Source organism: Perca flavescens, chromosome 2 (assembly GCF_004354835.1).
Source record: "Perca flavescens isolate YP-PL-M2 chromosome 2, PFLA_1.0, whole genome shotgun sequence".
Taxonomy (NCBI): domain Eukaryota; kingdom Metazoa; phylum Chordata; class Actinopteri; order Perciformes; family Percidae; genus Perca; species Perca flavescens.
Window position 1 is genome coordinate 27,251,154 of NC_041332.1, and position 24,136 is coordinate 27,275,289.

The 24,136-nt window shown below is 44.4% G+C and overlaps 1 protein-coding gene across 5 annotated transcripts in view; it reads right to left on the reverse strand.

Annotated features, from left to right (window-relative positions):
* Positions 1 to 321: 321 nt before the first annotated feature.
* lef1 (lymphoid enhancer-binding factor 1) overlaps positions 322 to 24,136 on the reverse strand; it is a 41,355-nt gene continuing 17,540 nt past the window's right edge. Inside the window, exons 4-11 of one of the 5 annotated variants that reach the window (XM_028596897.1) lie at positions 18,633 to 18,765; positions 14,622 to 14,712; positions 12,977 to 13,096; positions 12,021 to 12,183; positions 11,103 to 11,210; positions 9,257 to 9,293; positions 8,540 to 8,581; positions 322 to 434 (exon numbers count right to left, since the gene is read on the reverse strand). In XM_028596897.1, the coding sequence (XP_028452698.1) occupies positions 8,547 to 8,581; positions 9,257 to 9,293; positions 11,103 to 11,210; positions 12,021 to 12,183; positions 12,977 to 13,096; positions 14,622 to 14,712; positions 18,633 to 18,765 (687 nt within the window). In that variant the 3' untranslated portion in view covers positions 322 to 434; positions 8,540 to 8,546. Of the gene's footprint in view, positions 435 to 8,539; positions 8,582 to 9,256; positions 9,650 to 11,102; positions 11,211 to 12,020; positions 12,184 to 12,976; positions 13,097 to 14,621; positions 14,713 to 18,632; positions 18,766 to 24,136 lie in introns of those variants that run through there. The other 4 variants (XM_028596894.1, XM_028596887.1, XM_028596882.1 and 1 more) reach the window with 4 other exon arrangements.

Genomic DNA, 24,136 nt, shown 5'->3' on the forward strand with positions numbered 1-24,136 from the left:
GGATTGCAGTAAAGCTGATTGTAAAAAAGGAAACTGACCAAACGCAGCCATCAAATTGATGGTGTTTTTTTTTCTTCTTTTTTCGGTGAGAGAAGTTTGGTTGCGTGATGGTGCTCCTACTAATCGTGATTGTCTTGTTCAGTTTAGTTCAGTGTCTCTACAGCAGGCGCCCTCAGGGCAGGAGTAGAGTCAAACAGTGAAGTGTTCTTGGTGGTGGTGGTGGCATGTGACTGTGCTGAAGGAAGGGGGGAGTAAGGTTTAGGTGGGGTTGGAAGAGATGCGTTGAGGGGGGGGGGGCGGAATCCTCTGAGAACTGGAGGCTTTAGTTTGGAGATTTAAGGGTCTTCTTGGAATCTAACAGGCCTCCATCTCTAGCAGAGGGCCCGTAGCTGCTGCCTTCGCTTTGCATGTGGAGAAATTGTTCCGTTTTCCTCCTGGAGAGAAAACAAAAACAAAAGACAGGCACAAAAGAAAAGATGGATCAGTCAAACGCGAGTAACTGCATCTGTGTACCAAAAAAAAAAAGGGGGGGGATTAGAAACACATCAGCAACTCACACCTAAACACTGGTCACATTCACGTCACGTTAACCAAAACCGAACATATAAAAGACGATTTGGAATGACTCCAAACATGTCTCATCATGCAGGCATGCCTCCCCACTTCAGGGAGGGACAAATAAGCCTGTCATTACCATCTACTTCATCGATCATTATTTCTTTCTTCGTAGTGTTACAGCTGATTGAATGAAAGCCTTTTTCAGCAGTGTTGAGCCAAAGCTCTGAACTACAGAGGGGGTTATAGGTCAGTGACAGGATGTGGGCCGCTCTAGCTTTGATCTAGCCTGACATGGTGGTTGCCGTGACCCAGCTGGCAGCGCTGCGCTCTTCTTTGCCCTCCCCTGACTGACTCATTCCTCCTCTCATTCTCTCAAGGCGAGCACCCAATTGTGTAACTTCTGGTTGACATTTAGGCTGCAGGTGGTTGATGGGAAAACAAGACGAGGAAACACTCTGCACACACAGGAGGATCACCGCATTGACCCAGTTGGTTAAAAACTAGCCGAGTTCATGGAACTATATGCTGGTAATTATCCTGCCCAGGTGCAGATTGACGCTGCATTGTAAAAAAATGTTACCCGACTGCTCAATCCACTTCACAAGACTCTCACAAAATTGGCACCCTTCCCTGACGGGGAAATTGTTTGTCATGCTGCAAAAGTGTTCTTTTCCCTCTCGTGATCCGGGCTTGAGCTAACATAACAGAGTTAGCTTCAGTTATTGACAAGCCAAGGAGAGTTATTTTAGACCCGAGCAGCATCAAATAGAATCTGTGATCAAAGTGGAGAGGCAGAGACAGAGGTGGATGGATGCCTCCTGCGACTAAAAAGATGGATGTTTTATGAAGACAAAAAAAAAAAAAAAAAGGAAAAGAAACGGTATTAGTTTGCTTTTCCCTTGCGGCAAAGCCAAGAGTGTGTTTTTGTAGGAGAGACGTTGGCTGAGCCCTGCTGCTCGCTGCATCTTAACACACACACACACACACACACACACGCACACACGCACACACGCACACACGCACACACACACACACACACACACACACACACACACACACACACACACACACACACACACACACATACACACACACAGCTTTACCACATGTGGATAAAAGGGAATAGGACAGAGGCCACCTTTCCCGAGGAGAGCTGACCCTGAGTAGAGACTGAAAGGAGCAAAGCGCTCGGAGAGAAAGAGAGAGCCCCTGATGCTTTTATTTACCTCCGCCGCCCTCACTCTTTTCATCCCAGGATCTCAAAGCCGGCCCGCACGCCCGGCACTGCACCCTGTTTCCTGGGGAGCATTTTTCCTTCCCCCACCGCAGACATGAAAAGCTCTGGCCTTCCTGCCTGGGGAAGAGCCCTGAGGGGCTGCGGGTGAGAAGCGTGTGCATGTATGTGCACGCAAGTTTCAAAAAAAGGTTGGTGGTAACAGCAGGGGTGTGTACTTGCGTGGCGGTTGGTTGTAGGGGGCACCAGGCCAGCTCTTCACAAGGTCCAGCCGACACAAACACTGGGATTCAGGAGCAACTTGACCCCTCCTCTCCCTCACCTCCCTCCTCTCTCTACTTTAGTGCTCAGGAATGCCGGCTGGACCTTTTTGCAGGAAATGAAACGCTCCTCTGTTCAGAGGTTTAGTTTCCCCCCCTTCCCTCTCTCTCTCTCTCCCCCAATTCCTTTCCCTCTACGGGACGGACGGAGGGAGCGAGGAGGGGAAGGAGTTGGACAAGTTCTCGCCGGCTTTTGAAGTGTGGGAGGTTAAGATAACTGGCCCAACCTCGCGTCTCAATCGCCGCTTTCACCTCCCAGGCCAAATCAAAGCGGCCGCAGCTGGGGCCCGCCTACCTTAAAGCCCCCGAACCTCCAAACCCAGCCACCCAGCCACCTCCTCAGCTCCCTCTCTCCCTACACACAGCTCTGGGGTTTCTTTTGGTGCCATTAAAAAGGAAAACACCGCCGACAAATTACTCTAAAAATAAGCCAATTGGAGAGAGGTGTCTCCAGCACAGGCTGAGGCGCAGACTTTACCATGGCAAAGAAAAGAGGGGAGATTTGGAGGAGAAACGAGCGGGAGAGACTGAAGATACAGAGCAACGCAAGTAAAGAAAGATGCATCAAGAATAATCTTAAAAGATGAATCCAGTTTATTTCAACTTGGTGGGTCTTATTTTTGTAGATTGGGCCATCATTTTTGGTCAGTTATGAGAACATTGTACATTAATTGTTAAGATCTGGGAACATGGTGACATCACTAGAAACAAGTGAGCCACATGATTAGACATGTTCAGTCATGCTACGTTTACACGTGGCCGTCTATTTTCATAAAGGGACATTTCAACCTCTCCGTTTTCAAAAATAACATTGTGCACAGCTGTCAGTTTTCAGAAAAGTGTTTGTTTACACGTACCCGTATGCCGTCAATGCAGCCTAGAGCAAACCTGTAGGTGGCAGTGTAACGAGAAGCTCAAGCCCACATTTGCCAATCAGAATCCCGAAAATAGCAACTACAGCAACGAATCACTTCCTTTCTCTCGCTCTCTCGGCTCCCTAAACCTCCGTTTGTCTCAGTTTACATGCAAACGAAGATTTAAAAAATCTCCACTCTGGCCGGAGTTTTTAGAAAGACTCGGTTTCAGAGGCGAATTCTCCATTTGCGTGTAAACGAAGGGCACAAACAAAGGGAAATGTCTCCGTTTGTAAAAAATAACCATGTACGTGTAAACAGTGTTTCAGTTACTTTGTTTGGCGATCAAACAAACTCATCACATCCCAGCTATTAACCAAGTGAGTACAATCTTATTGTTACGGACAGGAATGATGACCAAAATTAGGAAAATGACACCTAAGTATTAATAAACCCGAATCATCCTTCAACTGTCAGGTCAAAGTCTGGGCAGAAAAAATATTCTCACTAACTTTTAACAGTCAAAAATCCAAAGATGTTGAATTTACATGATATAAACCAGAAAAGCAGCTGAAACCATTGAATGTTTGGATAATTCTCTAAAGTTGTATTTTAAGTCATCTACAAGAGGAAAATGCCCAATTGTTGGCAATTCCTTTTCTGACCATCGACCAATTGATTAATAGGTACGACGACGAGTTACGACAAACTGATACATGTCGTGGGTTCAGACAGAAACAGAATCAACATTTCAGTCAGTGTCTTTCAAACGTGATGAGGACATGAACGCTGAAGCCGCTGCCGCCTTTTTTTAATTTCACCCATTCAAAAAACACTAAGTGCCAACCCTTTGTTACGTCATCCACTGAGGTCAGTTCAGTGTGGCTCAGACTAACAGACTTCTGAGCTATAGTCAGAATAATTGTCCACACATTTAGATTAGGGTCTGGTGCAGTGGCGTGTCTTGGCAGTTACCTTGGCCTGGCTTTGGTACCACCTTTTTAAAAAGGAGCCTCCTCCTCTATACATTTGTGGCTGCGGCGCTCTTAAAGACACGAGGGGAAAATAAAACGAGCAGGCCAATAAAAGAAAAAGCACCTGGAAGACAAAGCGATGTTTGAAACAAAATGCTTTGCACTGTCGGCACTTTTTTCGGCTCTGAGACATTCCACATAAAAGAAATTGTCTCTTTAAAAAAAAAAAAAAAACCTCCAATCAAAAGGCAGGCTCAGGGGATGTTGCATCTTTTCCACAGGGGCTATGACAAACTAACAAGTCAAGTCAGGAGGGGCTGAAACTAAGAGGGTGAAGAGAAGAAAAAAGGGAGGACGGTGTCTGTGTTAAATATTGGAGAGATGGGGAAGGGCGGGGTCTGGTTGTGGCCAAAAGGGGAAAGGGGAGGGGGAGTCACCAAAACCCCAAACCTCAGGCATGTGTGGGTGAGACTATGGGAGTACAGGAGGGTGTGGGACGGGGGGGACGGGGGGGGAGTGGGAGGCGTTGCCCACATCTGAGGCGGCATCGCTGGGGGCCCGGCGGGCAGCTGAAGTCTGGCCGTGTGCCCCCGCACAGCTCCGTCTGTGCTGCTCCGGGGGGGGGGCACAATGACTGTTCCCTCTGCTGTGGTCTCGCTTCAAAGGCCACCACTTATTTTCACCGTCAGGACAGAGGAGAGGAGCAAGGGAAGAGGGAAGTAAAGAGGCAGAAAATGAGTGAAAAAGGATAAGAGCTGGAGTTGAGGTTCTGCCTCCTTTAACAATGGCCAGACTGACAAGAGTAAAATAAACACTGCTTCCTTCAGCTCCACTATCCTCTTCCTGTCTGTGCCCCTGTGTTACCTGGGGGCCTTAAATTCACAGATAAGCATCTCACGAGGGGGTTGCAGTGCCTTAAGGAGCCACAGGGGTGAGGTTGAGAGGGGGGGGACAGATGGAGAGAGTCAAAGAGAGGAAGTGGAGAAGACATCACAAGAAGCCAAGAGACTGGACCCTCATACTGTTACTGCAGCTGGCCAAACCACAACACAATAGGCCCGTGACTCAATCAAAACAAATTTCAAGCCCCAGTCTAAACAATGGGAGCACTATAGATTCATTTTCTCACATGTAAACAGACACTCTTAAGAGGGATATACCTCCCTCTAAAGTGCCAAATAGGTTGCCAGGATAAGACAGCCATGTCAGTGTAAAAGATGTGTACTTCTAAGCTAAAACCACATATGCATACTTAAATTACACAGAGTTTGACATACTGCCACACCCTGGAAGTCTTTATACTAAGTGCTGAGAGGGTCATTTTTCTTGACAGAGTAGGCTTTGTGGAGGTCAGGGGAGTGAGAGAACGAGAGGACTGTGGGGGTGAACATTTCCAATTCCATTTCCTACCCACAGAAACATTAGCCGGGGCGTCGCTCTGATTTATGCCCAAAATCTCTCTCCTCCACCTCCTACTCATAACCGTTTTTCATCTTTTTTTTGTGTGTGTGTGTGTGTGTGTGTGTGAAAAAGTACAGTTTTAAAAACATCCTCTCATCTACTGTGCACAGCTCAAAGCAAGACTCAGAGTCAGGTTTGCAATCCGGAATCCTTCCCCAATTATCCCAGGTCACTAATAAGGCGGGGTGTGGAGGCACTGGGCTGTGCCGCAGTGGCCTAGAGGCTTGGTGCCAAATTGAAACGACTCGGGAAATAGAGGCAGACGCTGAATCTTGCCTAATTGCTGCCGGAGTGTGTGGCTGGCTGCTGAGATGTCTCTGTGTGTGTGTGTGAAGATGAGAGGCAACAAATAAAAAAAATAAAAAAGAGAGAGAGAAGGGAAAGAAATGGGGGATGGAGACTGAAGGATGAGTGGCAGTTGAGAGAGATTGGGTAAACTCAAAACTCGAGAGAATGAGGGATTTTCTTCTGGCCCTTTTCTTACCCTCCCTTTTCCCCTAACACACTCACGCCCTCCTCTCTCCTCTTCTTCTTTGCTCCTCCGCTCATTAAAGTCTTGACAGCTGACTTCTGGCTGCACACATCAGAGGCAGTAGAGCCGGGGCACGACTGACACAGAGAGAGAGAGAGAGAGAGAGAGAGAGAGAGAGAGAGAGAGAGAGAGAGAGAGAGAGAGAGAGAGAGAGAGAGAGACAGTGGCCACCAAAGCTCCGGCTTGAACAACACTTTCTTTCATGTTTCTGGACCAGGACATGTAGTTCAAAATGACCTTCAATGCGCTAAGCAGACTTTAATAATTGTGAAGCATTACTTTTAAAAAGATATTCAGGCTCATGTGATTAAACGTACACCCTCTCGCACACGCGTGTGGGCAAATTGCCTTGTAAAGACATCCATTTTGCTGGTCGACAAAAGAGCACCTTCATAAGGGGTCGGAGCAAGAAGACTCACATGCAGTTTTATGGCAGTTTGCAAGTGTTTGCAACTCCAGGGCCCTCGCTCGCCAGATTAAAAGGCAACCTTTGTTAAGAGTGTCTCCCCCCTGTGAAAAAAATGTGCAGTGGCTGAAACGGGAGAAAGCCTCGAGGGCACGTATGTGTCTTGGCCAGATCACTATCTCAAAAGGCTGTGAATCAGCGGGCTTAGTCAGACAAAAGGCCAACAGCACGAGAGGAAGCAAGAAAGGGAGAACCTAAATAAAGAAGGGTGCAGAAAGGAGGAATAGAACTGAACATTTCCAGTCAGTGTAAGAAAAAAGGGGCTGGGGCATGGAGTGACGAGGGGAAGAGACGGGAACCCTAATTTCACATTGTCAAGAGTAATGACTTCTCGGAGTGCTGTTCCACTGTGGTGAGAGCCAGCTGTGTGGCGGGCCCAGTGTTTGACATGCTAAAGATAACAAAGAGAACCAACGTCAGGCCGTAAAACACTGCTCGACTACTCAACTCCTGGTTTGCCTCACAGGCAGAAAAACTCAAGCCATAAAATATGTTAATATGAAAATGTATTAAGTCAATTTTCCCTTCATAAAAATCTACCTAGACTGGAACATTTCACTTTATTACGCTGAATATTCTTCATTACACTGTACAGGCGCTATAAATAAAATCTAATGGACCAAATGCTCCCTGTGTTTGAACCATCATACAAAAAGGTGTTCAAGTTGTGTCCTCAAAATTAACTCATTACCAAATTCCCTTTCAGATTTTTCATACGGAGGAGAGACAGATGGGGAGAGGCGAGGGCAGATGAAAAGAAATAGACAAACGAGTTCATTTAAAGATGTTTTTTTTGGCGTCTACACCAAGCTAACCTCAATCCAGCTCTTTGGGATCTGCATAAATTGAGGGCTTGGGGAGTTGTGGCAGTATCCTTGGTATTATGCATATTAGTTTAAGGCTGTCACTGAGAATCAGCAAGGGTGTCCATCCCGCTGCGGCTATGCGCGGCTAATTATTGGATCAGAGATAAAATGCTTTTAGCGCTAGCTCTATCTGTGCTTTTAACCGGCTGTGGCAAGAAAAAAAAGAAAGAAAGAAAAGCAGCCCAATTTTGGGGTTCATAGAGAGCCACCGGGTCAGGAATCGATCAAGTGGAAAACCTTTGTCTGGTTGGGGCGATTTCGACGTAAGACCAGATTTGTCACATCTGCCCGGCTTTTGCTGCAGCTGAAAGAGAGCGGAACAACAGGATGCTACCAGAGAGGAAGGGAAGGAGAGAGATAGAAATGCAAAAAGATCCAGAGAGAGTAAGGAAAACTGAAAATAGAGTTGCCTTTGCCACATATTGAGAACGTTAATCCTTCTTTCGACAGAGAAGAGAATAGGTGACAGTTCAGTAAGGGCTTGACATGTCATGTGAATCAATATATCTTTGTATATTTCATTCACATTTATATATATTATAAAAAATAAAAAAAACGACTACAGAGTGCCTTTGTTATGAAGGCATTATATACACCCTGAAACTCCAGATACCATGAAATCTTATTAAGGTATGGCATCTCATTAAGTTCCTGCCAAACAAGCTGCTGAATCTGCTCTGCTTCACTAAGATGCAGAGAGAGACAACACATGTAGTCCATATGGGGCTGAGCTGACGTCTTAGCCTCCACTAGCAGTAAAAAAATAAATAAAAAATGTTCTGGGCTAGTAAAACTGTTTTCAGATGTATTATTTAGTACATGTTTAGAAACACTGAGTGGATGAGCGGTCTGATTTATTAAGCAATATTTTTCAACCCCCTTTCTTATTGAACATTTTCCTGAACGCGTGATGGAAGAAATGAGCCACAAACATAATGGCACAACATCTGACCTTTAATCCAACCAGTGCTCAACACAAAAAAACACTGGATTGACCAATTCAACACACACACACACACACACACACACACACACACACACACACACACAATCCAATGGTTATTGTGCGGAGGCCATTGAGCAAATTTTACACACAAAGCACAATCCCTCTTCAGGCCTTAACACCACTGACACAATGACTATGGCGAGGTTAGGGTGGACCTTTTCAGGATTAGTCTGTGAGTACATACTCTCAAGTCAGTGTTTAGCCGTTTAAAAAGACTTGACATGTATTGAACTGATCAGACAGGGAGGGGATAGAGGGTTTGTCTTACCATATTCTCAGATGTACGCCGTTTTCATTCTCTGGCCTGTACCTGCAGAAAATTGCATCTTTTTTTAAAAATTTTAGGTATCTGGACGGCACAGATAATTACCGACCATTTGGCCTACACAGTGTACAGACCCCCCAAAAAACTGAAATACTGACATTTTACTTAAATGTAATTCTCAATGGATTACAGTTGCAATACTGAGTGGAGGCCCATAAGCGCAGCTAAACAAGGTCAGCAGAAAGACACACTGTAGTGCAGCAGGCAAACAAAATAGTGCAAAGCCCAGAGTCGGTAAGTAGTCGTATAGAATAGACAGACTAATCCCAAAGTAGGTGTAATTTGTGAAGTCGGGGATGAGAGAGAGGCAAGGGACAAATGGATGGTGGGATGTATACAAAGAAAGTCTATGGGAAAACTGAGTAAAGGACTATGCTGCCTGCACAGAATCAAGCCAGTCTACTGAAGCCAGAATGAGGATAGTAGGTGACATTACTTTGGTTAGTGTATACCTCTACTTGTCAGTTTTATAGGCGTTTTCCCTGAAGATTTTTTTTTTTCTTTCTAGCTTTATAGTGTGCATTAGTAAAAATGCAGCAGTATACTGTAAAAGATGATATGTAGTCTATGGAAAGATGGTGTAACTCACAGCTTCAAAATGCAGCAGACAAATTAAATAAATAAAAAAAGAAAGAAAGAACTGGAGTAACTGGTGCTTACCTGGGGCTGATTCCTGCATCTTCTCCCTCTTCCGCTTCTTCTTCTTTCCCTAAAAAATATACAGAGGAACACATAAAGTGTGGCTCCAGCACTCACGCTCACTAGACCACTCTGATATCCTGCTGCTGACTGCCATGTTCACTCATCCCCTGCAGGGCATCCAACTAGCATCCCCTGGACTCCGGACTCCACAGCAAACTGCCACGCTGAGAGGGACGGACTAAGCAAGAGTCTGAGCTGATGTTAAGTGTGCTCTACCTGCTTTTAGCTGGTTTTGAATGACTTACTTTCTATACATTTTAAAAGGCATTTATTGAGTAGTGACCATCCTTACCGAATGGAGGCAGCTTGTCCTGCGGTTGTGACCATATTTTCTCTGCCTTTGAAGTCCCTCTAATGACAAATATTACATGAAGTGCAATTAAAAATGCTCACTGTAATTAGGCTAGTCTAGCTCAATGACTGTGAAGAGTGCCACTCTTTTTCCAGCGAGGTGGTGGGAGTGTGTAAAGATTTATAGCTTATGCTAAATCCCCAGGGGGGAGACTATAGGTATAGATAGCAGCGTAGAGTCGTTCTAGTCAAATATGAGCAGCACTTTGGTTTCCTGCTGCAAAGTCTGCTAATCCACTTATTCATGAGCTAATCTGCCTTCTACTGCTGCGGCAGACAGGGGAGAAGACAGACTAAGTGAGAGTGGGTGAGAGAAAGGATGAGAGAGGGGGTACACAGCAAAACTCTGAATGCTACACGCTCTCCATGCCAGTGCATTACCTATTTTGGGTGTTTCCAGGCATGATGTGCTGCCTGTGTACAGTAGAAGACTTGGTTTTCTGGGAGGGGTCGCAGAACAGCGCTCTCAGGGATACAAAATACTTAGTGCTTGTAAGAAATGTTTTGCGTTAAACATATCGTTTCCATTCATCTCTTTGGTATGCCAAGTAGAAAGCCATTCCGCTACTTTTTTTTCCCCCTCCTACCTGTCAAATATGTTTGTGCTAACAAAGCTGGAAATTAAATGGGCACTGGGCTGACTGTCACTAGCTGATGTTGTGTATCTTTAACTGTGCTGTGCTTCACTGGGAGCAGAGCAGTGGAACTGTTTCCCCCTCAGCGAGGCATTTTGGCAGTGGAGCAGTGGAGGCAGAAGGAGGGGGGGATGCTGTCGGTGTCCGAGGGGAGGCAGATAAACACCACAAAGCACTTTGGTGGTGGAGTGAATGTGAGTGCCGGAGCCACACTTTTAATAAAGGCTGGTGCTCTCTCTCTCTCACACACAACTTCATACACGCCACATACTCGGAGACAGATTTGACAACTTCCAAGCAAAAACACATATGCACACTGTAATGTACGCCAACAACAGACTGCATCTTAAAATCCAGCTGGACCTCCCACATTCACAAACAAAATGGGCAGCTAGAGGAGCAAAGGTTGCTGCTGCTGAATGCTGTATGTATGATCCAGCCTCCTCAACTCAGCCTAACAGGTGCTTTTTACATCCAAAGCTCCATGCTGATATGGAACATCAAAGACCAGCATAAACATTACCAGGCAGTTTTCACTCACTGTGGCAATAATAATGTCCATGATACTAGAATCCATTCTACTGCGGATGGTAATATAATCACAGTGTTATGAATTACACATTAGGCTGAAACAAAGGGTGCACAAATGGACCCCATTAGCATGGAGCTGACTAGAGTAAATTAGTGTGCCTGTCAATTATTGTGTGCCATTTAAAGAACAATTCATGCGACGCTGACATAAACAAACAACATAAATCAACATACACACACACACGCACGCACGCGCACCTCTGACAATCTGTTCTGTTGATACTTACATAATTGTCTCGAGCGGACCAGCCTGGGTAGAGCTGCATGTGGAGCTGCCGTTCCTTGCGGGCTAACTCATAATACTTAGCTTGCTCTTCCCGAGATAAAGCATGCCACTGTTTCAGTACAAAGGAGATTAGGGGAAAAAAATAGCATACAGTCAATTACTGGCATGCACTTGCATGTTCCCTGCATAGAGAGTAGTGTGCTGGCGTTTTGGTATAAAGAAGAAAAAAAATCTTTTTAACTTTCAAACGTTTGGTGAAGAAAAAAAAAAAAAAGGGGGGATAAACGGGAGAGCCTGAAGAACGGGGACACATGATGAAGAGATTAACATGCACAAGAGTCAGAGGGAGGGAAGGAGAAGAAGTGAAGGAAAAAAACAACAACTTTGATTTCATATCAAAACACTGGTTCCAATTTAGCAGCGCTTTTTATTCAAACTATGTCAGCGAGCAATTACCCCAAGCGGGCCACAAGCTAGGCTTTGCTGTGGCTGGCTGCCTCAACCGCTAGGCCTATTCGTTAAGGCTTTTAACATGGCTCTGTGGTTCCACTCTTTTCCCAATCCTCAAAAGGAACAAATTTTGTCATTTCCAACTGTGCCATTATCCAGGCATATTTTATTAAAGCCAATTTGATTAAATGTCAGTTAGATAGGCAGTCTGTATCTGTGCTGCTGAGAGGGAAGTAATTGGCTGGGGCAATCATTAACGACAATAATCACAACTAGTTCATAAAAGACTGTATGTTAATAGAGAGAGGAAGCTTTGTACTTTTTAAACTAATTGGGCCTGGGAAGTCAGTCCATGCAGACTCTTTAGAGCTGTGGCTTGAACTGTGATCTCTTGGTGATTTAACTCGATCAAAACAAAATAAATGACAGTGACCAAGAGAACGAGATCGGTGTACACCATTTGACCTACCCTTCGTCCCAGGATCTGATTGATGGCAGCGCTCTCCTTCAGCGTGCACTCGGCGACCACATTCGCACGCATTTCTTTCATGTAGAGCATGAAGGCGTTTAGCGGCTTCTTGATGTGCGGTCTTTTGGGCTCCTGCTCCTTTCTCTGTTCGTGCTGGGGTTTCCTGTGAAGAAAAACAACAACAAAATGGATGGAGGTAAAGAAGAGGAGGAAACAAAGTAGTTAGAAAAATGAGAGAATGAAAAGCAAAGCAACAGAGAAGGGAAATTGTGGTGCCGCAATGGCGACAAAAGCAGTGAGGGTCTGGTTGCTCTCAGCCAGTGGGGAGGCAGCGTGAGAGGAGTTGCCACGCCATGGGCCCCTGCCTCTTTAATCATGTGCAGTTGCACAGTCGCAGCCCTTCATGCGGAGAGATTACTTCACCAGTAATGGCAACCAAACCTTCTCGTCCACAGCACGTTGGCACTCGCTTAAAGCCAAATGCTCAAAACTTGCACACTCGAAGACACCCTACTCCCAACTCCTGACTTACTTTCTAACAACCTTTTCGATACTAGTACAGTCTTGGTGCCGGGCTGGCCATGAATAATGGAAATATCAGTGATGACTTCAGGGCGCTTAGGGCACTCACCACTACACACACTGGGGATGTGAATTCTGTTCATCCGAGCACTAATCTAGGACCTGTATCTGTTGCAAGGGTGTTGTGATCCCTTAGGCCACATGAAGCACAGGCCTGTTATCAGTAGAGCTCGCTGCTTATCTGCTCACATCATGGGAATGAGAACAAGGCTCTGACTAAGGGTTTGTTCAGCAATGGCCTACTGTAGTGGAGGAGTGACAAATACCTGGAAGTATATCATCTCAGAAAACTGAGGAACAGAGATTCTTTTTTTTTAATTTTTTTAAAGTGTGCGTAGTGTTTAATGAAAGTATTTTGTGTTTGCAGGACTCACATGTGCATGATGTCTGTTTCATGCGGAGGCTCGTGTTTGACCTGTGGGTTGACGATGGCCGGGTGGGGGATCCCTGTAGCGTGGGGACCTGGGGGGCCGGGCACCATGTGGTGTGAGAACCTGCAATAACAGCAGACAGCAGGCTTTGATTAATTAGAGAGGACGAAGAAGTACAGTAGCATGGAAAGGGTCCACTAAATGTCAAGTGATCGTAGGTGAACGCTTGCAACAGCGTACACAAACAAGGAAAGAAATCCATCCACACATATTTATTTGGTTGACGTTAGATGGTAAATGCTTAATATTCAAAAAGATACCTCTTTCCTGCAATATTAGAGTAGAGGGTCACAAGGACATATTAGTTTGTATTAGAGGGGGAGGGGGGGGGGGGTGTCACAATTTAAAAAAGGTTGGGTGCCACTGGTTTATATGATTACATGGGAATTTACATACTTGTTTTGCCGTCTACTATTGTGTGTCCAATGATTCATGGAACTATGGTAACACATAAAGTCGGGAACTACAGGTTTCCATTAGTTGTGCTTGTGTATGCCTTCTCACTGCACCTCAAGAACAGTAAAGATCAGGCAAAATAAGAGGAACTGATAGAGAAAGTTATTGCGGTCTTCAGTATTAAAAAAAACAACTGCTTTGAATATCCATTTCTGCTAAACATCAGGATATCTTTAGATATGCTTTTCTTTCCTGGTCACCGTTTCCAACTCTTTGAGACTCCTCTTCTGAAATAATAAATAGTAGACTTTTTCTTGTCATCCGTCCATCAGTGGGTCCATAATGTCTGTAACTCCATTTACCATTTTGTTCAATTTTGTTTTTTTTAAATCAACTGGTTTCTGGGTTTCCAAAATGTTTGTTAAAGAAACAAAAGATTCCTGTGGAGCATGAAATGTACTGATCAGCAATGTTTAGTACTGCAAACACAACGCTTCCTCGGTCCCGGGGACTTGTCGTTGAGTACAAACTATGAACAAGAATCCAAACGTAGGACTTGGTTCCTCAGCTGGTAAAGTGGGCAAAAGTTCCTAAATCGAAAAAGAAAAATGGGCTAATATACCCTAGGTATTCAGAGTTAAGGAGGAGGAAAGCAGGAGAAGACTGACTGAGCTTCAACGGTCGCCTGATCCTGCACGTTACATCTGGCTTCACTCAGTGTATGTCTAAAGCCCTGTCTTTACAAACATTACGCTGACATCAAAAAAGAGATACTTAGAAAGGAGAACGAGGGTAAGATAATGTTAAGAAGAAGAAGAAAAGTGCAGGAATGGCAGTGGCAAGGAAAAGTACTTCACAAACATGAAGTGACGCTCAGAGAGCAAAGAGCTTCCAGGAAGCTTTGATGGGGGGTTAAGCAGCCATATGGTTATGCAGGGGCTTGTATGCGGTGATGTGTTTGACATGTGCTGGGCACACAGAGGAGCGGTGTGGCTGAAGCCGCAGCAGTAACAGCAGGAACAGCCAGAGGCAGACCTCCCTGTGTAGGCTGCTGCTGCTACAGGCCAGCATTGCTCCACTCAGTACACAAAGCCAGCACCGTGTCATTGTGCATCCGATGTGAAGAGACAGGATAGTAATTGCTCCTTGTTTATATGAATCAACTGTGCATGCTTGTGTCTGTCTGACTCACCAGCCCAGCGGTGGCGTGATCTGTCCGACACCTCCAGGAGACAGGGAGTAGAAGTTGGTCATGTCTGGTCCAGGGTGATGCCTTGGCATTCCTAGACAAACAACAAATGGTACACAAGTATGCAGGTTACATTTTTCACTTATATGTCTGGATAGTGTGGATCCTAAGTACCAATCGAAATGTGTAGCACTGAGAATCAATGTGCCAAAAGTCAGGTCTCTGACAAAACTACAGCAACTTTGGAAGTGTAAAGAACGGCTTTACTGGGAGACCATTGTGTTTAGGCCTGTGGTCTTTATTAAGGTCATTAAAAACACATTGCAAAGAACATTTAAATAGGATGAGCATTAAAAAAAAACTGAACGATATAAAAGACAACCGATCATATACAAACAAAAGTACCAAAAGTTAGCATCGCGCATATTCTTTGATGAGACATTTTCTGATTTAAGTCATAACTTTTGTATACTGTAATACTATGGAGGACCTTGAGTTAAGATTGTTTCCTTTAAAATCTATTACTCCTTCCCACCTTCCCATCCTGCTTCACTACGAGTAAAGGACACGGCATGTGTCGGGCTGGAACGCGCTACTTGACCTCACGTTATCATTGGTAGGAAAAGGATCATATTTTCCCGTCTTTAAGCTGGTTAATTGAGGCTTCCTCTTTGTGGCAGAGGCTGCAGCTTTCCCTGTAGACACGGGATTGACTTGGACTAACTGTCGGTGGATCTACAATACTAAGCTCCTCCATCTTCAGCCTGCCTGCTCCTGCTGGGTTTCAAGGTTGAGGGGTCCCTTTTTTCCTTGTCTGACACCGATTTGTTTTTTCATTTTAGAACAGAGCGAGTAATAATCTGATACTAGAGTAATAATACTGTTCATACACATACAAGTGCAACGCACACACACACACACACACACACACACACACACACACACACACACACACACACACACACACACACACACACACACACACACACACACACACACAGGCCAAATGCCTCCAGATTAGCAGCATCTTCTAATCCCTGCTGGAGCCAGCCTTTTCTCCCTGCCTCTATCTTTTCTCTTCTTCTTTCTCTCTCTCTCCAGGCAGTGGTCTGAAGGGGCCTCTCTCCTCAGAGAGGCAGGGCGAGCAGGGGGCTTATATCTCCAAAGCCAATGTTGCAGCGCTGGATTCATAGCACGCATAGCACTACCCCCTGCCAACTAATCCACCACCTAACACTCCTGAGGGCCCTCCTGAGGGCAGAAGGGAAGGAGGCAAGGGGTGAGGCGGTGAGGGAGGCGGAGAGAGCCCCAGCGTGTTAACCTTGTCACTCACAGCCCTAAGGTGCCTAATTACTCACTCCCCTAGTCACACGTTCCCGTTGACACCCAACAAGGCTTCACACTCGCATTTCCTCTCAAAACAAGCAACACTAACACGCTTCACCTGGAAGTAATATATATATTCAAATTAGTGTTCCCATGTAATATCTTTTTTTTTTTTTTTTTTAAACAGTATACATATAAGGTTTTAATGTAAAATGTTCAAAGCCCCCCTCTGCTCGACCTTCCATCTTGCATTGCGGCCCTGTGCATATTAGAGCTCATAATGAGAAAATCCATGATTGTTTTTCATAATTAACGAGCAGATCAAAGTCTGAGCCCACTAAGGAAGGCAGAGCAGCAAATGGTCGATATGAGAGAGCGAGACGGAAAGAGAGAGAGGAATAAGAGCGATTCCGTTTTAAAGGATTTTCAGCTGAGCTCGACTGGTATACACACACACGAATATGCCTGGGGAAATCATTTGCAGCTAATTCTGCAACTGGATCGCTTGGACATGGATTTCTGTTGAGCTGCGAGTGCAAACATCCCATATAGTTAAAAAAAATAAATAAATAAAATAAAGACAACCAGAGGTCTTTTACTGCTTTTCAGTGTTTGTTAGAAATTTAGTGGATCTCTATGGACAAGACCAACACAAACAGTAAAATGGAGAGCATCACTTCAGAAACTGTACTACATGACAACAAATTTCTGTTCTCGTACAGTGTGTTTAGTGCTCAATTCCATGTCAACACAATTCTTTCCTGCTTCCTTGAAAAAGAATATTCAACAAAAATGTGTCTGATGCACGATTCCTCTGACATATGTGGAGCACAGCTTCTTCATATGTCTCACTCCCTTCATCTCACTACGCTGTGCTCAGTTCTACATTGTTATTTATAGCCGGTCCCTCAGAACCTCCCAGCCTCATCATCATCATCGCCTACATCCTGTCTGATCCCTCTCCTCCTTTTCAACTGGCAGCCGCGGGAGAAGAAAGCCAGGAGAAGAGAAAAGGTGCGGGACGTAGCTATGGCGGGGCCCACATCTTTTCGCATTCGTGAGAAGTTGCCAAAATCTCCAGCTGCGCGGGGCTGAGGAGCTCGTCCAAACTGCTGAGGAGCTCCTCTGCAGCTGTCAGAGCTGTAGCTTGATGTTGTTTCTGAGAGGCAGAGAGTGCAGAGGGAGAGGGCAGCAGAGCTCAGCGCGCCGTCCCACAGGCTGCTTTAAATGAGTTCATGTTAAGAGCTGATAGAAAGGATGACTTTGCTGTGACACATTTTGGTTTCCGTCTCCATTGATTCCTGACAATGTTGCCACAAAGGGGTGTAAAAATATATATATAACTCAGGTAGTGGTTCAGTTGAATTCAGACTGAGTGCACCGTTCAGCATTATTGTAATATTTTGAATACAATTACACTTTATTTCTAGATGTGACAGTGGTGGATGAAGTACTCAGATCCTTTACTTAAAGTGGCTATTTGTAACTTTCAGTTTGTGTTGATTCTAGGGGCCGCTTTGGACAAAAGCGGAAGTGTTTTTAACAGACCTGCTGCAGTAAAAGGTCTTTTCTTTATGGTTACCGGGAGGTCATACAGTTGCCATGAATGTTTTGCTCAGACAGAAAATCATTCATTTACAATAAGAGAATAAGTTACAGAAGCATCGCTGGATTTCAAGTGTTGCATACGGTAACTCAGCCTGGATGCATCGTGAGCTAAACTCTATGTAACTTTTTATTGTTTCTGAAATTGTGTAATTTTTCATCTGATGATCATAAATGACCTGTAGCAGTGCAACCGTAAACAGTGGTGGAAGAAGTATTCAGACCCGTTACTTAAGTAAAAGTACTAATACCACACTGTAAAAATACTCTGTTACAAGTAAAAGTCCTGCATTGAAAATGTTACTTAAGTAAAAGTATGTAAGTATCATCAGGAAAATGTACTTAAAAGTAAAGTTTTAGTATTAAAAGTACTCAATGCAGAAAAATCTGTTGAGTTCTGATCCGTTCTGTCTCTACTTGTAGGCCAATACATTGTTGGGTAGTTTAATTTATAATAAAACATTGTATTTTATAAACTACGTGTGTTTTGTGTGCAAAAATATTAATTTGTAAAGTAACTAGTAACTAAAGCTGTCAGATTAATGTAGTGGAGTAAAAAGTACAATATTTCCCTCTGAAATGTGGTGGAGTAAAAGTAGAAAGTGTCATGAAAAGAAAAGACTCAAGTAAAGTACAAGTACCTGAAATTTGTACTTAAATATAGTATTTGAGTAAATGTACTTAGTTACATTCCACCACTGAAATCTGCACACCATAAACAAGGGTTGTAGTAACCTTGTTTAACCCCAGTTTATTTGTGGGTGACATGAAATAACTTTTGAATGCCAGTTGAAATAAAAATTTGAAAAAAGAAATTTGGTACTGTCAAAAAGAGGATCCATTCATCTATAATTAGTAGTTATTTTTCTTACTAAAGTAGTTCAGATGATAAATGAAAAGAAAAGGAGTTGTTGGCCCTTTTGAAAATATTGCCACTACTTTGATTTTATAAAGCAAAAGGATGACAAGAACATCCAGAATATTTTGGAACGTGGATCATCCACAAAGATCTATTAGTGTAACCCTCTGCCACACGGTTGTTGTAGAGGCTGTCATGGTGGGATCTGTTTGCTTGGTCTCTACCTTGTTTGTTGTTGATATCCTGGGGATGAAGACCAGAATGGGATCCTGGGGCAAAGTGCTCGTCACTGTACGTGATCAGTGGGGTGAGTGGGTGGACTGCATGGGACGGCTGCACCACGGGGACTTTGTTGGACTGTGGAGAAAAATACAAGACGATTTTTACATCATGAAAGAGGGATGACATGAACATGAACTTCAACTGCATTATTCCATGCGCAATATGGCCCCATTCCCACTGGTAGATGTGGGTGAAGCTTAATAGTATGGTCATGAAAAAAATTAAATCCATATCTTTTTAGTAGCCTGATCCTAGCACCTCAAAACTTTGTTAAGCCTAGGTCAGCAGGACCGAAAACCCTATTCCCTGAAGGAAGGAGGAAAAACAAGTCAAAAACAGTGCATGGGCATGTTTGAAACAGCAAAAGAGAGAAATGGAGCTGGAGCAAATAGGAGCGAGCAAGCGATGGAGCAAAGAGAGGGGAGAGAAACGCGAGATTCGCTGGGTAGAGTTAGAGCAGAGGTCTTAGGCGGGAGATCAAAGGCAGTCATTAGCTTGTGAATAAGGGGAGTTCATTACAGAGCAAGAGCCGGGGGAAGGAGAGATGAGGGATGGAGGAGGAGGAGAAGGGGGTTGGCTATGGAGAGAGAGCGCGAGTGAGACAGATGTCTGCAGCGGTACTTAATACAGCGGTAATCACGTCAACAGTGGCCTGACCACAGACCCCCCATCCCCGGTGACTCAGAGAGACCTGCCTCCTGACAACTAAAATAGGCCGAGCCAGGCCCAAAAATCCCCAGCCCCAACCCCCAGCCAATAGCGCTTACATGCTTCAGCAGCAATGAACACATGGCAATGCTTAGCCATGCTCTACTATTCACAATCTGAGCCCGGAGCAGAGCTGGAGTCAAAATATCACCTCCACAGGATATATGGCTAATCGGAGAGACATCGGTTCGCTGTTGGGTGAGACACGTCTTACACCAAACGGCTCCCACAAGCTTTGAATCAAAGAATCTCATGAAATTGTAATCAGATGCTCTCACAAGAACAGTCATCTGATTAATAATGTTGTTGGAGATTATCATCTAAATTTAGTAGGAGCATACATTTCTGAAGAGACCATATAATCAAGGGACCGTTCTTTATTAGATCTCAGTTCGTAGTCGTAGTGAGGTGTCTGCCAAGGTGACATTCCTGCAGTGCTAAGTGGTGACAAAAACACACACACACACACACACACACACACACACACACAACGGCTGGAATGTCTGCATTTTCCCGAGAACCTCTCGCAGACTGGCACCGGTCTCAACTTAAGACCCCCCCTCTCCCTCCCTTCTGGGAACGTCCTAACCGGGAACACAAAGAGCAGTATGTGTGTTCTATAAAGATCTCCATATCCTCAGCCACATGACGCATCATCTGCATCCGATTCTTCATCGGGATGGGAAACTCATCTCCCAGGGCCAATTTCTTTCCCAATTCCTCTCTAGATAAGAGCATCAGACGCCGTCATCTAGCACAGTCCACATTGTAGCGTTTAAGATTGCAACACACTGCCTCCAAACAAGACAAATCCTGCCTGAAAACTAGTTCAGCCATGATGCAGAGGCTTTTCACGTAAGCCCAGGTGAGTGTGGTTCTTTGACCCCGGTCAACAAGAGTCAAAGGTGATAATCTGTGATGGGATAATCTGTGAGTGTGGGAGTGTCAGACCTCATCCTACTGAGGGGAGGGCTTATTAGTAAGGGCTGCTAACCCTAAATGAGAGCTAACCCGGACTAGGGTGGCTGGAACATGCCTACTCCACCAGGGGCTGATAGCATTCTCGCCTATATTATTTTACGCCTCTCTACTCCCATTTGTTATCCTGTGGGACTGAGATAAGAACTTAAGGGATTATCATTTTAGCTGGAAGTCTTCTCCAATTTGTAGCAGAGAGAAGAAAAAAATGAAAAAGCAAGCGGAAACAAAAGTTAGTCTCTCATTCTTTTTTACACACACACAAACTACGAGATACTGCAAACAAAAAAAAAGTGATTGACTCCTTAGCACCCAAGAAAGCTAGATGCTTCCGCCATAGAAAAGAAGCCCTCTTTTGTGCTTTTCACAGTTACAGCTGTCAAATCCTATTTTTCTCAACTTCTTAATAAACTGCCTCCATTGTGGCAAAAATCCACCAAAGAAAAACATGCAGGCCTCTGTGACCAATATGCAACTTATGGCTATTTGGCTTCACATTTACATAAACTGCATGCCATAACTTACCATGGTTTATTCTTGTAAGTGCAATGAATTGTCATTTAGGCATCTTACATCTTTACATCTCTCTGAACATTCATACAGTATGATGGGGAAACTGTATCGGGGTTAAATAAAACGCTTTGACTAACATTTTGACTGTTAAGTAAAGTAAGTCTTAACATGCTAACAGTCGTCACGGAGGCACCATTTTAATTCTTCCAGGTGGAGACTTGTTGGCTTGCTGCACCCACTTTGCAGCTCTTGGCAAGTTTACACACAAAAAGCACGACACCCTTTTACCAATTTCCTGGAGGAAGTAGTTGGAGACACTCAAGTGACCACAACCGTGAGGAGGGTCACGGCACATCACTACAATTTGACCCCCTCTCATCCCCCATCCTGACTCTAAAAACCATTAGCAGCAGCAGCAGCAGCAGCAGCAGTGTTGCCATGGAGGGCGGCCATATTGTAGGTCTCCTTTATTGTACAGGAGAAATAATAGGCTTAGGATCTCTCTATTCATATTTTTCAGGGAGAGCGAAAGAGGAGAGGCGGCGAGGATTGAAAAGAAAACGTTCCATTTGGAATTTCATATCCAGGCTTGGCCGGCCCTTCTAAAGAACCCCTCAGATGTGGTTTTAAGAGAAATTCATTGTGCGGAACTGGAGCTGGCAGGAAGCCCTCCATGGAGGAGACACTCCAGTGTGTTTCAGCACGGGAAGCCAGTGACTTGGCGTGCTGTCTGAAATTGGGGGTGGGGAAGGGAAATGGGACGTTTCGTTTTTGTTTCTTTTTTACCGAGGGAGGATTTTTTTCTGACGGCCCGCCGGTGTCTCCGAGCTTGTATTCTGTCAGATTCCACCAGCATCCTGCCATGATTTCTGAGCATGAGTGTGTGTGTTTGTACGTGTGTCTATGTGGTATGTGCAATAACTATCCTTGCAATATTGCCTTTTTAGCATCTCTCTCTCCCTCTCTCCCCTCACAGCACGGCTTTTGTACTCCACTCAATTATACCACTTCTGCAGAGTGGAGTGGAAAAAAAGGGAAAGCGGGAATTTTATAATAATCACTTCCCACTTTTGTAATTTATATGCAATGAGGACTCTTCGTGCCTGCAGCTACAATCTAGTGTGTAGAAACCATGTGAGGTGTTTCACAAACAGCTGGGGAGATGGCAGCTCAAGTGGTGGCTATGGATTCCCATGCTGCTAAATCTTTTCACTAAAAAGCCCTTCTCACCCCAAAACCCAACCTGATCTACTCACAGGATCGTTGGCACTCTAGAGGAAATGGATGCACCAAAAAATGCCCAGGATATTAACAGAAGAAAAAGGAAAAAAGAGAGGGCAAGAAATTGTTTTGCGATTACAACCAGGATCATCAAGGCTTTGCTATATATTTCCAATCACCTAAGGGAATCATTTAAAGACAACTGTGAATCACTGGCACACACCCACCTGACTGTTTAAATACCATATTTGGCTACTGTTTCCACTGACAATGTGATCATAAAGAAAGCAAGATTACAGATGGAAAGCCTCTGTAAATGCCCGAAAGTTGAAGTATGAAGTAAGGGTGTGCCCAGTGCACCCTCAGCCCAGGTGTTCCCTCTCAGGTGTGTTTGTGTGCAAGTTGTTTGACCTTTTCCCAACAAAAGTGAGCAAACATTCTCCCATAGCAGCTTTACGGCGCGGAAGATTACAAGGGACAGTACCTCCCCTCCTCCCCTACCTCTACCAAAACCAGCGGAGACCAACCTGAGGAAGCTTAAATAAATAACCAATTACCATTGGCAGAGCGGGTTGAGCCCCACCAGCTTCGAGTGGAGTGCTAAAAATGGAACGTTGGTAGGATGGCCCATCGGCCAGGGGGCTTAATGTAACGAAACCCAATTAATGGAGAAGAAAGACGGGCCGCCAGCAAGCAAAGGAGCGCCACGCGCCCAGGGTAATGAGACGAACAAGCAAAGCCAACCACAGGGACAGGAGTGGAGGAGGCTGCGAATAACAGGAAAAGCCTACCCTGGAGAGACATTTACATCTGTGAAGCCCCCCCATCCCAATCTCTCTTCTCCCCCCTTCTTTCATTTCAGTCATAAATCCTGCATGCTATTCAAGAGTCCAAAAGTTGAACAGAAGCGGTGACAATGAAGGCTGAGGCCAGTTGGTAAAAAAGGGAAAAACACAAAAGGTATAAAAGGATATCACAACTTAAAGTATAATGGTGTTCGGTGAATTACTTAGATAACTAAGACACGCATGTACCACATATGCAATGTTAGGGTTCTAGTTGCTAAGTTGCAGTACAAATTTATCTTTATTAAACTTTTTGGCGCTTTCCTCTAAATACCACCGTTACACCCCCGTGTCAAACACTTTACATTAACCACGCATAACCGACACATACCACTGTATTAACATGGAACAAGGAAAGACATTCTGTAAAATATGGTCAGGGTACATGGCGAAGGGATCAGGCTGCAGTAACCACGCGTTTAATGAATTTATCACATACATGCTTCATATGAACACAAAGGAGCTATTAACAGCTGACTGTCTTCTTACCCACCACCACCACCAAGCACAACTGAATAGGACGAGGTGGATTACCCATCATCCTTCAGTTGGCATGAAGAGCGTGTGCTCCAAGCAAACCAATCACGCTAGCTCTCATGCTGACATTCTGAGCGTGCAAAGGAGATAATTTGTGTGAAATATGCCTGCCCCAGATGAAAAGACATTATCCGCTTTTTAAAGTGTTCAACTCTTAATTTCTATATGTCGCGGAGCTATTAAAAAACTGAGGGAAGAGCAACAGAACATTAAAAATTATCCAGTTGCTGTTTTTCTTCCCCGTTAAGCCACAGTGAGTTAAGAAGAGACAGTAAAGCACTATGATAACAGCCAGCTCATGAAAGTTAAAAGCTGCAGTATAGGGTTGGGCAGGAGTTCAGTAATTGTGTATACTGAATTTTGGTAAAATCATCGTGCAGCTTGTTTATGATAATTTAGTGTAACTGTTTTACTAAATAACTTACTGTCGTCCAAATGATTGTTTCTAGGCAAATTGTAACAAAGAATTGTAATTGAGGTTTTTGTTTTACATGTGTGAAGAGTGTTGGGTGTCTGATGTTATACATATCAGTTCAACATAGTTGGTATTGTGTATTTTTGTAATTGTCAACAAGTCCCATAAAAAGACCAAAACCAGCAACATGTTAATCCGTTCTTTCAATAAGTCAATACTACAAAAGCCT